Source organism: Lissotriton helveticus, chromosome 10, assembly GCF_964261635.1.
Source record: "Lissotriton helveticus chromosome 10, aLisHel1.1, whole genome shotgun sequence".
Lineage (NCBI taxonomy): Eukaryota > Metazoa > Chordata > Amphibia > Caudata > Salamandridae > Lissotriton > Lissotriton helveticus.
Window position 1 is genome coordinate 340,137,415 of NC_136071.1, and position 17,324 is coordinate 340,154,738.

The 17,324-nt window shown below is 48.5% G+C and overlaps 1 protein-coding gene across 2 annotated transcripts in view; it reads left to right on the forward strand.

Moving 5' to 3' along the window:
- Positions 1-10,843, forward strand: part of LOC144783791 (uncharacterized) — a 38,590-nt gene extending 27,747 nt beyond the window's left edge. For both annotated transcript variants that reach the window (XM_078662491.1, XM_078662490.1), the window contains exon 3: positions 7,545-10,843. In XM_078662491.1, the coding sequence (XP_078518617.1) occupies positions 8,490-9,824 (1,335 nt within the window). In that variant the 5' untranslated portion in view covers positions 7,545-8,489 and the 3' untranslated portion in view covers positions 9,825-10,843. The remainder of the gene's footprint in view (positions 1-7,544) is intronic.
- The last annotated feature ends 6,481 nt before the right edge of the window (positions 10,844-17,324 follow it).

Sequence of the window (17,324 nt, forward strand, 5' to 3'; positions counted from 1 at the left end):
TCTTGTTGGCCTCCACCACTCCCCGTCATCAAAGGGGGTGGAGTCCTCTGATGCCGCGCCCCAGTTAAAGGGATAGTCCTCTTGACATACGGAAGGCGGTCACGAGCGGGGTTTCCAGCTCTCCTGTTGCTGCAAAAGAAGAGGTTGTTTTGTTGTAGGGACATTGTACCAATGACACGAGTTCTTTATAGTCACATGGCTTGTCTGCCCCGTGACACCCCTCTAGTCACTAGACAAATTGCCAGGCGCCTTGGCCCTGCTCCTGGCGACTCAGGCTAGAGGTGTAATCTTCCACCAGCCGTTCTAATCCCAACACATTTCCCACCACTCCCCTTATAGGGAATCTAAGCGAGTGCAGATATTCTGGAAATCTGTCTGTTCTTCTACCAGCTTGGCCCTCCAGTCGGTTAATGGCAGCTGTTTGCTGGGACGCTACTCACACGCCCTTTGGTGTATGGTCGTTAGAAATAAAGGGGTCCCAGACTGGGAGAATAATTTAGTCATCAGAAAAACAACTTTAAACTAATCATAACACACAAGATGAATCATAGTAGTATGGTTGTTTATTCACAACATACCAGAAACCTACAATTGGTTATAACCATGTTAATTCTTGGACAATCATTAGAATATTGTACCATAGTAGTGCCCACGCGCGCAAAGGGGGAAGGGGTGGTGGGGAAGTGAAGGTGTTGTGCAGGAAAAATTTTAACTAGTGCAAGAAGAACATTCATAATTCGAGAAATAGAATTGCATTTCATTCTATATGTAATCACAATTTATTCAAAATGGCTGCCCCTCCGGGGGCCACAAAATGCTGCTTAAACAAGTCAGGAAAAACAAATTGGAAGAAACAGTCTTCTGGTTGGCTGAATTAATCCTGCTTGGGACAGAAGCTGGTAAACGAATGCTGGTTCACGGAGAGAAACGCTCGTATACTTAAAGATCTGATCTAAACAACGCCCGCCCAACGTGTGAGGCGTCCATTATTCATGTGTGACACAAACCCTGATTTTCTCACCGAGTCTCGATCAAAGTAACGCTAGTTAAACATGTGAGGCTTCCAATTTTCAGTGCCAACGCCTGCTTTAATTATGGCAAGGTTTCTCGCCCACCTAATCCCCCGTCCTGATGAAGACCCGTTCCGTAAGGGGAACTATCCCTACCATCACAAGGGTCGAAACGTAGACTTTACCTACCTACCGGGACCCCTTTATTTCTAAGGCTCAGCTACCCAGGTCCTTTCGACTAAGTTTGGGTGAAACCCTTTCTGATGTACTGACTTTGGTATATGGTGGCACAAGTCTTCCTTGGTGTACCCAAAGACCTTTGCCCTGTACACTCGAAGGTGATTCAAGACTATGTTGATGCTGTCAAGTTCACTATTGGGTTTTGCTTGAACACCACCAGTTCTATCATTCAGGCTATAGACACCAGTATTGCCATCCACTGCCAATCATGGCTGGGATCGACTGGGTTCTCTAGTGATGTTCAGTCCTCCTTGATGGACATACCTTTTGGTTGGGATACGCCTATTTTGGGACAATGCCGAGTCTGTTCTCGAGCTTTTTAAGGGGAGCAGGTCTACTGCTTGCTCTGTGTCTTTCCTCCTGCCTCGCTTACTGCAACAGTTCCACCGTTCCTTGTGAGGCTTTGCCCAAGGCACCACCTGCCCATCTACTCACCACAGGGAACTCCACAGTTTCACATTAGTGACTGGTGCCAAGGTAAGCATGCTGCCAAGCCTGCTGCCGCACCTGCCTATCCCCTTTATTGTGCCCTTGCAGGGACGCAGCCACCCGTTGGGAAGCAGATCTAAATGATTTATACCAGGCTGACAAGCCATCACGTTGGACCGGTGGGTCCCACAGATTGTTGGCATGGGTTACACTGTGCCCTTTCTCTCTTCTCCTCTGCACCTTCCAATGTCCCCTAAGCGACTGATGGAGGACCATCAGGCCATTTTTTGGCAGTAAGTGCTGTAGGAGAGTAGGGTCTGCATCCTATGGTCACCCCCCCACTTTTTGCTCTGATATACTGGTTTCTCGAATTTAGTGTGGCTGTGGGTGTTAGAAATGGGATCCCTGGCTGGCCAGGACTTGTGCCAAAGTCAGTCAGAGACCACCACTCCTAAGTCAGGGCAAGGGAGTCACACGCCAAGATAACCCCTGCTCACCCTCTAGGTAACGTGGCGCGAGCAGCAAGGTTTAACTTGGAGGCGATGTGAGTTAAGTATTTGCGCACGCACCCCAGCAACAACACCCAAGGCCCACCACAAAAGAAACTCCACACAAGGTTATATAAAAATAGCCTTTGTATTACACCAAACACATTAGATAAAAACACACACTTTACAATGTGCCAACAGGCACGGGCAGAATTTACAGGGGATATGTACAAGACTGGGCCACCTGGACCACTGTCAGGAATCAGCACTTTCAGAAGTAACACTTTTAGAACATAGAACATAGAATGTAAATCACTGTATCACACAACCAGTAACTACTGGTAACCAGGACCTCACTAGCACCACCTGTACTAGGAGAACAACCACCTAAGTATTACGATACCTGTAGGGGTATAAGCACATAACACATGATGCATAACATACATTCAGAGGTGTAGCAATAACAATTGCGCAGTAATCACATTGGCTCATAAATGCGCCAGAATCACATTAGCCACAACCTGTGGCAGTCCCTAGGCCAACTGGCCTCTCTAGGGCTAGGACGCCCTGTGTCCCAAAGTCAGGGGGCCTAAACGTAGCAGCTGCCCATGAAGTGCTGGGCAACTGGAGATGATGGGGCAAACACGATGGGGGAGCCTCACAAGCTCTGTAGAAATGACTGTCCCCTTTTGGGAGCCTCGCTGGGCTCTGAGTAAATAAATGGCCCCATAGCCTCTCTGGGCTATCAGTAAATCAAAATGCCCCCTTGAGCCTTCCAGGCTCAAACACAAAATGCGGCCGTCTCTGGAGCCTCTCAGGGCTCAGCAACAAAGGTGCCCCCGTGGGCCTCGCACCACAAATATGGCGCCTTGAGCCTCTCGGGGCTCTAAAGAGAAATGCGGCGTCGTTGGAGTCCCTCCGTGACTCAAGAGAACAAATGGCCCCGGGCGTTGGAGTCCCTCTTCGGGGGACTCGAAAGGAAATAATGCCACCCAGAGCCTCTCGCGGCCCTGAAGAAATGCCCCAGTAACGTAGGAGCCCGCCCGGGGCTCAAATCTGCAGGGAGGCCCCCCCCCCCCCGGGGCCTCTCGGGCTCTTTGACGACAAAGCCCTGGTACTGGAGGAGAGGGCGGGCACCGACCGGCAAGGTGCCCCGACGACCTCCTCCCTAGACGGGAACACAGAGCCCCACTTACCCGGTTCTCAGGCAGCGGGGTGCTCCTTTTCTGGCTGCAAGTTCCTTCACGTCACGCCCCGACCTCCGGTTGCTGTCCCTGGATCTCGGGGGAAGCCCTCACTGCCTGCCAATGGCTGCGAGGCTTTCTGATGACGTGGCGGGACTCCCGGGCGGCTGGACCCAATCCCAGCGCGGCCCTGGGAGGACGAGGAGGGAGTCCCGTACGGCGGGGCTAATCACAGCGCGGCTCAGCGCTGCTTCAAAGCTGCTCCTCTCGGGACACCACATGGGGTGACAAAATGCCGAGTGGGCACCGGCCAAAGCAAATAAAGCTACCTCAGGCGCTAGCAGCAAATAGAGCGCTCCCAAGCGCCGAAGGTCAAGATAAAGCGCTCTCATAGCTATAAGTAAAGTACAGCGCTCCCAGCGCTAGGGGCGAAATAAAGCGATTTCCAAACGCTAGGAGGGTCTAGAGGGTCCAGAGAAAGCGCTCCCCAGCACTAGTTCCAAGGTCCAGACCCTACAAAGTTCTTTTAGGTGGGGGGGCAAGGCTGGGCCCAGAGCCAGCTCACTGGGCCTCCAGGCAGGGAGGCAGTCCAAGTGGCGGTCCTCCTGCCCAGCAACAGCAGCAGCCCCCTCAGGATCCTGGCAGAGAACAAAATGTGAGGGGACACAGCCCCTTCTTATACTAAGAAAACCTTTGTAGGTGCAGGGTGGGGGAGAAACCAGTTGCAGCTGGTTTTGGAGCACCCTTGATGGCCCAACCACCCCTTTCATTCACTGGGGACCACCCAGGTGCAAGATCGCCGCACTGCACCGCCGAGGTACACTGCCCAGAATCCAGATCTCCTGTGCGGGCCGAGACCACAGATCTGTGAAAGACTGCCAGGGGCTGCTCCACCAAATGCCTGTCACCCAGTGGCCATCCGCCCTGCAGCCCACCTGCTCGCACAGCCAGGAGAGACTGTTCGATTCCTGCCTACCAGACAACGCTCCAGTGAACCCATAGCAGCCTCCCCACACATTCAGTATAGACTGGAATCGCAAATGGTGGCAACTAACTGAGGCCGACATCACCCCTGCAGCAAGGTAACTCCGAGATAGTGAGGGGAGAGAAACGTGAGCTAGAATATGCACGGATTCAAAAGGACATGGAGTTAAAGCAAAGTGACGCTGCAGACACAGTTAAGCAGCACTGCCATCTAGTGGCCTGTGGGAGATATCGTGCAGCCCAACAGGCAGAATGAGTAGTACAAAGGCTGCCATAATGTGAAGGAAAGCTGATGTGCCAGACTGGTGCCAAGCTACTACACAGCCGTTGAGGATTAAGAGTAAATGTGCAGCAATGCGCTGGGAGTACAAGAATATAGCTGTGGCAATTCAAAACAGAAATGAGGACAGCGAACAGGGTTTGAATCAATGGACAGGCAGACCCCTAAGACTTTGACATTTCCTTGTGGGAAGGAAGTAAGTGAGCCACACTCAGCAAAGGTAACTGGAGACACCTGGGAGTATCAAGTAAAAGGGGAAAGGAACCATGAAGACTGCTGCATGCCACATCAGTCGCCAAGCGAAAGAGAGCCATATACCCCAACGCGCAAAGGAAGCCTGAAAGCAATACTGCATCCACCCCAGCGAGTAGCGTGCAGGATACTAGCAAGCAAAGAACATTGGAGGGGTGAGACTGTTACACCCCCCACAAGGAGCCTCAGGAAAGACTGATGGAGAAAGCAACATCAGTGCCTCTCTTACGCCCCGGTAAGTGAGAAGGGTGCGTCGCACGCCCTTGGCGGTGAACGGCCGTCACCGTAAGAAAGAGCAGGCACGACCGGCGCCCTAGCAAAGAGTGCGCAGTCCAAGGTGCCTGCTGCATGCACCCAGAAGCACGCCAGCACAGGTGCATACCCAGGAGGAAAAAAGATCTCTCCAAAAGAAAAGGAGCACTGCTAGAATTCGCAGGGAGATCTCATACATCTCCACAGCATCAACGGAGCCCGGAAGGGGCACATCGCAGCAGTGTCCTCCCTCACACAGAAGTTGTCCGTGATCTAAGGCTGACAAGAGGAGTCGTACACCACAAGTGGCCAGCCACCACCACAGCTCACCACTGCCCGTGGAAGCTACTCCCTGTAGAGGGAACACCCAGAGTAGGAGTGTCAAGAAGCTGCCTGAAGGAGCATCTAAGACGAGTGGCTACCTGCCATGCAGCCGAGAAAAACGACTGAAGTTTCGCCTGAATGGTCCGGAGACCATTGAAGTTACTAGGCCCGTTGGCTTTGTTAGAACATGGTGCATGTCACTGCACCAGAAGAAGAGTGGAAATCGTGTCACCCAGAAGAGCTGGACACCCGCAGGTGTGTCAAAGACAACGAGAGGAGAAGCACAAGGACTCGTAGCACCACAACACAAGAACACCTCCAAAGACACCAGACAGAAGCACCACAACCCAAGAACACCTCCAAAGACACCAGACAGACACCAAGGCGGACCGACAGCCCTGGCGACAACGCCAAGGGAGAACCACACGTAAGCCGCAGCAAGCATGAAGCGAGCTTCATCCCAACGCTTCCCCCGGTGAGCGTCAACCGGCTTCCCTGGATACAGCCCCACGGGAGAACGGAACATAAGCCGCAGCAAACGCAAACCGTGTATCATCTAAACGCTTCCGCAGGTGGCTGTCTCAGTGTCAGCAGTCTAAGTCAAACAGCATCCCTGCTCCTGACTGCAGATGCCATGGGTGAAGATCAGCACTGAGTGTCTTTCCTCACACCGCTTCAAGACTGAGTCGGCAGTGGCCCCAAGCCAGGCAAGAGAGGATCCACACACTCTACGTGTCACGCCATCACTGACACTTAACCTCTGCAAGGCGGAGGCACAGGGCTTCAAGTCCCTCCTGACATCCAACTCTCCCAGCAAGACACCACCACCTGTCATCCTGAGCCACCATCTGGCTTGCAACCGCCACCACGCCAGCCATCAACTGCTCCTTCCGAGTTGTATGGAAAGGACTGCCGCCGATATAACAAACGAGGTAGGGATACCATGTTAACAAGCATTGACAATGCAATAGGTCTCGTCTTTTATCAAGTTAAAGCCATTTGCTTTGCTATACAATACCATTAGCAAAGCAAATTGCTTTAACTTATCAAAAGCGAGACCTATTGCATTTTCAATGCTTGTTTTATACAGCTGTCACTGAAAAGGAACCGGACCAAGAATCGTCAATAGAAACCCTGCCTCAGAGGTGAGATGGACTTCTTCTCCATTAAACGGTTTAACGCAGGATCTGCCGGGTAGGCCGAAGCACCCTTGCCTGAGCCACTAGTAGAGCAGGGGTCACTGGATGTTATTGGCTTTAATTTACTTAAGAACAGGTCCACATATACAGCTGCATGGTGCAGAAGCCTGGTAAATATTGAGGTTTAACACCCTACGCATGCTCCGTAAAATCTTCAGATGGATCCCAACCGAAACCAGGAAGACTGTCACCCAGGCACTCGTCACCAGCCGACTGGACTACGGAAAAGCCCTCTACGCCGGAACCACAGCCAAACTAGAGAAAAGACTCCAACGCATCCAGAACGCCTCTGCCCGACTCATCCTGAACATCCCCTTATGCTGCCACATCTCTGGCCACCTGAAGGACCTTCACTGGCTCCCCGTCAGCAAGAGGATCACGTTCAGGCTCCTCACCCACGCACACATCTCTCCACGACCTGGGCCCCAAGTACCTCAACGACCGCCTGACCTTCTACACGCCCACCCGCCAGCTACGCTCAACAAACCTCGCCGCCGTACCACGCATCCGAAGAGCCACCGCTGGTGGCAGATCCTTCTCCTACCTGGCGGCCAATACATGGAACTCCCTCCCCATCCATCTTCGGCTGACCCAGGACCATCTCGCCTTCACGAGGCAACTCAAGACCTGGCTGTTCGAGCAATAGCAGACCCCTTCCCCCAAGCGCCTTGAGACCCTGCTTGGTGAGTAGTGTGCTATACAAGTACTATGATTGATTGACTAATAGTAAAATGGAATAGAAGTTAAAGGAATGCAATTTGGTGGTATACCAGAATAGGGTGCACAGCATCCGATGTAGAAAATTAAGCAATGTATCAATCTTATTATTATGTGAAGACTGATGAGGGGTATTAAAGGGTTTCTATCACGCAGTATATTAATATTGTCTCTTTAATTTTCAGTTCCGGAACCTCTGATGGCTAATGGTCCAATTATTGCCAAGAAAAGTGTTTCTGAAGCATCCACTGTTTCTGTACGAGAAATCCCAAAGAATGGCAGACAATGGAATTTCACAGTGAACTGCATTGCTACCAAGCCTGTTAGCTCTGATCAAGAAAAGAAACTTGCAGGGCTTGCTGCTGAGAAAGTACTCTTATGCTTGCCACCGGAAAGCTTTGTGCAGGTCAACGGTCGCACAAGTCCTGCTTTAAGCCAGCGAACAAGAGCTCCAGATCTGATCCAGCAAATCAGCCTTTTCGGAAAAACAGAACAGCATAATTCCTGTGCTGTGGCAAAGGAGAGCGAAAAGGGCTATGAGGCTAGGCCCAATTCAAAGATAGACAGTATTCAACATAAATTAAAACCATTTAATAATACTCAACGTGGAAAAATGTCACCTTCGTGCAGATATCCCTCTACTCCTTAATATTAAACAGGAAGAGGATCTAGAGAAAGGACTTGCAATTGATGCTCAGCTAAAGCAGTCACTTCCTTTTGGCTTGGACATTAAAGAGGAAACTGAAGCAATTCCAATATGTGAGGAAGGTTCCCAAACCATTACAGCCACTGTATCCCACCCACCTGTCCAACGGAAAAGAGGGTATCTTCAGAAAAATGCTGAATCTGACTGATTACATTCTGACTCTGAAAGCACACTAATCAAAGGAAAACAACCAGAGTCTGCTGCTGACCAGATAGAAACATCTGAGGAGTCAGACCAAACAGATCATCTAGGAAGTGAGAGGGTTGCTCCAGCTCGAAGAAAGAGGAAATCTAACAGTGATAATGTCCAAGGTTGAAATGATAGCACTCTGAAGAGAGGACGAAAATCACGTGCCCCACCTGTGAAAAGACCTGCTCTTAAATCCCGTCTTCCTGAGGAACAGGTACCACTTGCTGTACAGAAAATGTACAGATGTTCTAAATGTAAAAGAACCTTTAGCCATTATTCTCAATTTATTGCTCACCAGAAATATGAGATGAAAAAGATGAAAAAGATGAGCAAACATTTAGAATCTTTAAAACAATCAAAAGCTGATTCTGACAATAGTGAACCTACTGAAGCTGAAGAAACAGTTGAAACATTAGATGAGACATCCACCAGCCAAAGGGTAACTCGCTCTGGCAAAAATGTAGATGACTCAAAAAATAAAGAAAATAACAGCAGTAAGGGTCAAAGACTACGGGAACGCAAGTCCTATACTTGCAACATTTGCAAGGAAACCTTCACAAGTAAATCAAGTATGGTTGTACACAAAGCGGACAATGATGAGGAAGTGTATAATTGCACTCAATGTGAAGAATCTGAAGCTCAGGCTACCCCATGTATAAATAAATATGAATGTGGCATATGCCAGAAGACCTTTGCCTACAGAACGGGTCTTGTTGCACATCGGCGCATTCACACTGGGGACAAACCTCATCAGTGTTCTGAGTGTCAGCAAACATTCACTTACAAGTCTGCTCTAATTGTTCACCAGAGAATACACAAGAAAGAGAAATCGCAAGAGCTGATAATGCCAACCTTTGTGCCCATGGTGAAACCCCCAGTATCTGTCCTAGTGAGGACGTACCAGTGCCCACAGTGTAAGGAGCAGTTTTCAAATTCAACACTCCTTTTCAAACACCAGCAAACGCACACAGGACCCAAACCACATCAGTGCCAGTACTGTGACAAAAGTTTCAATGACAAGTCTCTCTTGACTGTTCATCTGAAGACACACACAGGGGAATCTCCTTATCAAAGTGGCAAGTGTCAAAAGACCTTCACCAGCCAGTCCCTCCTGGTCTCGCACAGTCTTACACACTCAACGGGGAAGCCATTCCAATGCACCATGTGTGAAAAGAGTTTCAATGATGAGGCAATCCTGATATCTCACCAGAGAGCCCACACTGGGGAAAAGACCTTCCTGTGTGGCCAATGTAAGGAAACCTTCAAATCTGAAGTACTTCTTACAGAGCACCAGAAGGTTCATATGGAAGACCGGCCACATAAATGTGACTACTGTGAGAAGGGATTCAACAGCCAAACAGTTCTGGTAGCGCACAGGAGGATCCACACAGGTGAGAAGGCATTTCATTGCCACTACTGTGGGGAAGGCTTCAACACCAGCTCGCTTCTGAATGTTCACCTCAGAAATCATGCTCCAGAGAAGCCTTATCCATGTGATCTGTGTGAGAGAAGCTTTAATCTGAAGTCGCTACAGCAAGCCCATCGAGCCACCCACGATTTAGATAAATGAACATAGCAAGGATGGATTAATGGTGCTAAATTTGAAAGCTTGTCATGTAAATGGGGAGCCTGGTAGTAGAGGGGAGAATATGAAGGCAGAGCAGTGAAAAAGATGTTGAAACTGCACACAGAATACAATGACGCTTCTTCACGCCATAAAAGGACATTTAATGTGAAAAGAAATATTGTTGTTAAATGTTGAAAAAACTGCCAATGATTCTCATTTCCATTAAATGGAGCGTTAGTGGTTGAGCAACCTCATCCTCTCATGTCCATTGAGGTTACATTTTGCTGGGCACAGAGTAGTGTAAGACCATCACAAATTGTTAAATGTCCTGAAATGTGAAGAAAGATCTGCTATGCTATCAGCACTTACCGTAAACAACAATATCACATGGGTAACTAAAATCTCATGTCAACTCTTCCAAAGGAAATACATTGTAAATTCCAGCGATGTCTGCAGACGATATTGCCCAGCATAGTGTCAATATTAATTATCTTGGGAAGAGTTATGTTTTACTTTATCCTTGTATGGCATTTGGAAAATGTGTTCTCACAGAAGCCACAGAACTTCATACCTTAACATATCCAACCTTCTTGAGGTCATAGTGAGAATTCAGATTGGGAAACTAGGGAGGGATGACAAGGTTACCCAGCATTATTTGTGGGTCAAGAGGAGGGAACCCCTTTGCAAGTCTGTCTTACTTGCAAAGCTGACAATTAACTAATTGAAATGCGGGGCCCAATGTAGTATTAACCTGAAATGACTTCAATATTGGTCTTTTATTTTTTTTTTACCTGGATGGGTGTTCAAGTCCACCTTTGCTGTTAGGGTTTGGGAGGGAAAGAGGGCATTTTATATACAAGCATGTCTAGGAACCAGTGGCACGCACACTGTATGTGTTGTAAATATTGGTGCTGGTGCAGGACCATATCTAGATGCACTGGTTAAAATCCAACTTGTGAGTTGGAGAGGACCATCTGTGTGTTTCAGCTGTTTTATTAAGTGTAATAAACATTGTAATTTGAGGTTCCTGTGTTCTTGAAGTTGAATGCCTTGTGTCCAACACCATAGCAGTGTAGGCATGCTCTAGATAATTCTAAATGTTGAAGTCCTGTTGCTCGAATGGAACAAAAATGTACTAATATGAAAAATATAGCAAACCTAATGAGCCATTTGGGGGCGAACACACAAAATGGACAGTACCGCTCTCCTTTGAATACTGAATGTTAATTGCCAGAAATATTTCTTTTAGTATTTTCTTGTTTTAAACCCTTATTTGATTTCAGTCCTACTGAAATTAATTAATGTGGTGCATTGACACTGTTCTACCTGAGAAGGTAGGTGTAGGCACACTTTTTTTTTTTTTAGGTTTGAAATTAGTATCCAGACATGCACGCTCCATATTGTGTGAATAAGCTCATGAAATGTTTATTTAGATTAGATCAGAACATTTCTATGAATGTAGTTGCATGGAATGAAACTGCTATGCAGGAGTGACTGTGTGCTCTTTCTTTAAACTTGAGAATTCTATAAAATGTACCAATTTTCATGTCGAGGTATTGATATGAGTGGACTCATTTTCTTTTATACTTCAGTTGCTACAGTTCTTTCTAAAATGTAATTACAGGTGGGTCAAGATGAGGAGTTGGAGGGATAAGTGGAACATCTACATAAATTGCTTACTAAAATTATCTATCTAAGAGTCTAGCTGCAGATTGCTTACCTTGTGAATTTACCCAGGAGTCAAACTGGACCTGGAAGATTTTTCATGAGCAGTACCCCCTGCATCCCGGTATGTGGCATTGATTGGCTCTGCGTCCTTCGTCCGCATCCTATATGCCAGAAGTGACATTGCGGTCCCTACATAGCCCCCCTCCAGGCATGTCAGTTCTGATCTTTCAGGATAAGAGCTACCCCTCTGTTTTTTTTTTGGTTTTTTTTTACAGGCTTTTTTCAACATTTTGTCAACTCTTTTTGAGGTTTACCTCCTGGTATGTCGAGTTTGTCTTCTAGCAAATCCTGTGGTGCCCCTCACCGCCCGATGTCAGTGACAGGCTGACACTGTGTGTCTCTTTGGTTCTGGAGTGCAACCACACCACCAAGTAGTGTTCCGATTGCCAGGCCATTGCCCCATGGGCTTTAATGGAGTGGTCCCGAAAGTAGAGCTCCCCATCGAAGGGATGGTCCCAAGATCGTTCTGGGAGTCCGAAGTCCTCCATGTCCCATTCAAAGTCCTCCGGACACTCAAAGCACTCTTGGACTTCTCCTAGTCTGTCTGCTGATAAAGTGAGGGAACCTCAGCATTCCAGGCCTCGTTCCCCAGAACCTGCGCCTGGGCCAACTCCGCGCCTCCCCTAATTTCCGAAGGTCAGAGCTACCCCCGACCAACTGACAGAGTTCTGTGAGGCCATGTGCCTCATAGTTTGGCTTCCCCACCCCAGGGACGTGCCTTTGGGCACTGCGGGCCAGAAGGGGCCCCATCTGCTGACGTGCTGGCGGCTTAGGACCCGGTGGGGCACCAGGGATCCATTCAGAGATCCAGACCGACATCGGTATGCCTTCTTGATCTTCCCCAGCCTCGATGCTGATGCTCTCGGCGCTGCCATTCCCATTGTCCTCACTGACACGGAACCAGAGGAGCGTTGCGCGATGTGGACTCGGACACTGCAGGTGCTTTGCCTCCTAGATGGGAGCTAGAGCCTTTAGAATACCAACCCTACAAGAAAGACCAAAGTGTGGACTGGTGTGAGGACCTGGGTGGGGCTAGCGGCCTGGATGCGTCTCCAGATGCCGGTCTGCTTTCTCCTCATACCATGGCTATGGAGGAGGGAGCCTCTTAAGCAAATGTGGTGTGGAGGGTGGCTGAGGTCCTAGACCATCAACTACCCCGCACATGGGGACCCAAACTTTATCACGCAACACCCTATCCCTGAGAGCTTGGTGGTCCAAGGCTCCACCTCCCAAGGCGCTTTCTGTACGGCTCTCTGGGATGCAGAATTCAAGAGAATGAATTCATTTGGGAAGAAGATGTTTTCTTTTGCTAGCCTGGCATTGTGGTCCATGAGCACCGCATGTCTTTTGGGCCGTTATTCCGACACTTTGTGGGATACTTTTGCGCAAGTTCCTCCACGGGTCCCGGACGAGGCCTGTGCTGTACTCTTCCAAGCAGTCACCGATATGAGAGACATGGCAAAGTTCACTGTTCAATGCGGACTGGAGGCGACCGACTCGCTAGGCGGAGCTGTTTCCACAACGGTGGTCCTTAGGCACCATGCCTGGCTGAGGACAACTTGCTTTTCAGGGTTTCTCCTAACTTTGCTGATGGACATGCCCTTCGATGGCACCTGTTTCTTCGCAGACCAGGCAGATCCTCATGCTACGGCTAGTTCCTTAACGCTCTGCCTCCCTACATCCACCTCTCTGCCTATTGATCTCTTCATGTCTACGGAAGGGGCTTCCAGCCGCCCCAATTTCCATCCAGCCACCACGCCACGCAGAATCCTCAGCCTCTGCATGGCCAAGGTGTGGTACCCACAGACCTCATTGGTCAGGCGCCCCTTTAATTTAAAAGTTTATAAAGTGCCCGAATCACCCCCGAAGGGGTTATCTCTGCGCTATGGGCAGAACAAGAACAGAACCAGCAAAGGCTTGAGTGGCAAAAGGTTCAGTTTTAATGAGTTTCCTAAAGATTGAGAGATCATCACATCTCTGAAGTTTAAGGGGTAGAGATTCCACAGCATAGAGGCCAAATAAGAGAAGGATTTACCTTGTGTACGGGATTTCCTGAAGCGGGGAGTGATGAGGAAAGATTTCTCCTCTGAGTATAAGGCCCTACCCGGTTGGTAGGGGATGAGTTTATCAGCTAGGTAATTGGGTCCTTTGCCCTTTAAGGCTTTGTGTACTCTGCAGCAAATTTAAAATGTAATTCTCTGGCGAATGGGGAGCCAGTGAAGTTGTTGCATGAGGGGGAGAGTAGCCATTCTGAGAGGCATATTCTTGACTAGCTGCTCCGCTGTGTTCTGTACCACCTGAAGTTTGTTCAGTAATTCATTAGCTGCAGCCAAAAGTGTGTTGCAATAGTCCAAGTGACTGATAGCCAGTGTCTGAAGTAGGGTTTTTTCACACAGATAAAGAAAGAAGGGGGAAACTGTGCAAAAGGCGCATGACATGGAAGCAGAAGCCGTTGGTAGCCACTACCTGGTCCTTCATAGACCGGGTCTGATCTAAATTCACATCTACATTTTTTTACCCCTGTCTTAGAGATGGGGGCTGGTCCCGGATCCCTAGGCCATCAATCTGCGAACCAAAGCGTGTTGGCATTGGCAAAGAGCATAATCTCAGTCTTTCCAGCATTCAGCTGGAGAGAGTTTTCCGCCATCCATGCAGAAATTGCTTTCATGCCATTCAAAACACAGGATTTTGTGGTCAAAGTGCTTTCATTAAAAGATAAGATAAGTTGGGTATCGTCCTCGTAAGAAATAGGGGTGAACCCAAAATCTCTAATCTTGGCGGGGGGGGGGGGGGCACACAAATATTGAACAATGTAGGGCTCAGACGAGATCCCTGTGGCACTTCCTTGGTAAGTTCCAATATACGGGACCGAAAAGGTCCTAGGTTAATGGTCTGCGTACGGTGTGTTAGAAAGCGTGTGAACCATTGTAATGCTCGTCCACTAATTCCAATCTTCGCAGTAGGGTTCGGTGAGACACTGTATCAAAAGCTGCGGATAGATCCAGCAGCACTATCAACACACCTTGGTTATTATCAAGAGAACATCTAATGTTATCTGTTACCGCTATCAGAGCCGATTCCGTGCTATACATAAGTCGGAAAGCAGACTGTGAAGGTTCTCGACAGCTAGTAGACTATGTATTCTGTAAGATTTTTTTTATTGATATATCTTTCCAATAACTTACTCATCAGAGGAAGGAGAATTGGAATTTCCTGAGCAGACATCCACTCAAGTCGAAGTTGGCCCTCACCCAGAGAAAGATTTAATATAGGGCAGATGGATGGAGCAAGCTGAGGGGATAGCAGTGCAGTAATCTTGGTTGTTATAATGTCAATAGATGACCCCGACTTAGCAGATTTTAACATTTCCTCCACCGCATAAACTTGTAGGGAGGTAAAACTTTCTAAAAAGTGAACCGTATTGTTACTTAGTGTTAGGAGAATGGTTACTTCTTTCATGCTGTCATTAGCTCCAGGAAATTTGTCATAAATCAGATTTTGTTTTCCAAGTAGTTAGCGATATTGCATAATGCTTGAAAAGGGGGAATGGAATCAGTGTCGATGGGATTTGTAAAAGATTTAAGAACTTTGGAGAGCTCTTTTGAAGAGTTGGGCAGCAATGTGTGCTTTGTAAGCTTTTTTATTTTTTATATTTCTATGGTAAAATGCTTATGCAAATTTTGTTCTTTATCACCATGGGCATCTATTTGGCGGCAGGATTCACCATCCCCTGCCCCACTGGCAGTCCACAACATTAGACAGGACTGTGTAGTTTCTGGCTTATCCTCTTGAGCAGCGAGCTATGGATATTCAGGTTATGATGTTGCATCTCTCTCCTGGTGTTCGATGAGAGAGACTGAGGCTTTCGTGGCTTCCTGCATCCTGTTGGTAAATCACGCCAGATGGCATTTGCGGGCTCTGCAGTGGGACCTGAAGTTCCAGTGGGCACATCATTGGGGAAATCTCAGCGATGTGATTCGGATCTCAGAGGGAACTGCGAGAGACCTGCAGGGGTGGCTAACAAACCACAATTGGGTCAGAGACGGACATCTCTACCTTCCCCAACCAGGTCTCACATTAGTGACCGATGCATCGCTCCTGGGATATGCGGCTATCTGGGAGAGATGGAGATCAGAGGACTTCTCTCCAGCAGAATCCAGGCTCCACATCAACCTGCTGGAGCTCTGTGCGATCAGACTGACATTGAAGGCCTTTCTGCCCTCCCTCAGAAGGTGGTTGGTAAAGGTGGTCTTAGATAACACCACCACCGCCATATGGTACTGCGACAAACGGGTCAGGGTGGGGTTGTGGACCTTGTGTCAAAAGGCTGTGTGCCTCTGGACATGGCTGGAACAGCAGGGCATATGCCAGTGGTTCAACACCTGGCGGGCTCTCTGAACTCAGCTGAAGATGCCTAGCGGACTCCAGTGGGGGAGAGCCTTGGTTTTATTTGTTCGCCTGTGCCTAGAACACACAATGTCAACAGTTTTGGTGCTGGAGTTTTCAAGGCAGCACTTGCTCAGATACACTTTTTGTCTCGAGTGTAGCTCAGGCCTCCTGTATGCCTTCCCACCCATACCACTCCTGCCTGTAGTTCTCAAGAAGATCAAGAATGACGGCGCCCAAGTCATCCTTGTGGCTCCGGACTGCGCACGGAGACAGTGGGATCCGGAGTTACTGAGCATGACCATCGATCCTCCAATTAGGCTGCTCCTTCGAGAAGAGCTTCTGTCGCAGCAGCAGGGGAGGGTTCTCGCCCCCAACCTGTCCATTCACCCCCTTCATGCATGGAGATTGAGCGCCGACAGTGACTGCTTCTGATCTTCCTCCCGAAGTCTTTAATGTCATCTTGGCAGCTTTTAGCACCCAGAGTTTCGGTTCTGAATATCTGCCACGCAGAAGCGTGAGCTCTCCTGCATACATTTACCAGCATTACTGTCTGGACAGTCCAGTCTGCAGGGATGGGCACAGTATGATTTTCTTTTTTGAAATTGGTTCACAGACCTTTCTTCCCAGAAGATATTGCTTGGGTATCTATTCAAAAAGTAAGACATCTGCGGCTAGAATTCTCTTTCAGATGAACAAGTTAATTGCCTTCGGTAACGCCTTAACTGGTAGATTACTTACAGACTCACCCACTCTGCAAAGTGATTTCTGGGGACAGAGATGGCCCTTTCAGGGACCTAGTTTCACACCAGTGATCAGTGTTCTTTATGGCTCCGCTCTTCTGGTGTGGAAAGTCGTGAAAAGGAACTGAAGTCAGTGCCTGGGTAGCGCCTATATAGATACTGCGACACCACTTCAGGCATGGATGACGAACGCAGAGCCGATCAATGCCACCTAACATCGCGAAGGGGTACTGCTCACGAAAAATCTTCCTGATCCAGTCAGACACCTGGGGAAATTCATACGGGAAGGAATCTGCGGCTAGATATAGTCTATCGGATAAGGTGTTACAGAAGTTAAGTAACTTGTTTGTTACTGCAGTGTGCAGCTGTGTATTCCATCATACTTAACCCCTTCGATGCTCATGACGGAACCGTTCCATCATGAGCGTTGGTTGGCCTGTGCTCATGACGGAACCGTTCCGTCATGAGCCCGTTGGCTCATTAGAACCTTCAGTACAGCGCGGGAATTCGCGCTGCGCTGAAGGTGTTAAGAGTAATTAGCTAGGGGTGGTGTTTCATTCATTTCATAAACTTGCTCGCCAATAATTGAATCTATTATACATGCTACTGTTCCTTGATTTATTGAGATTGGCTAATCTACTCTGGG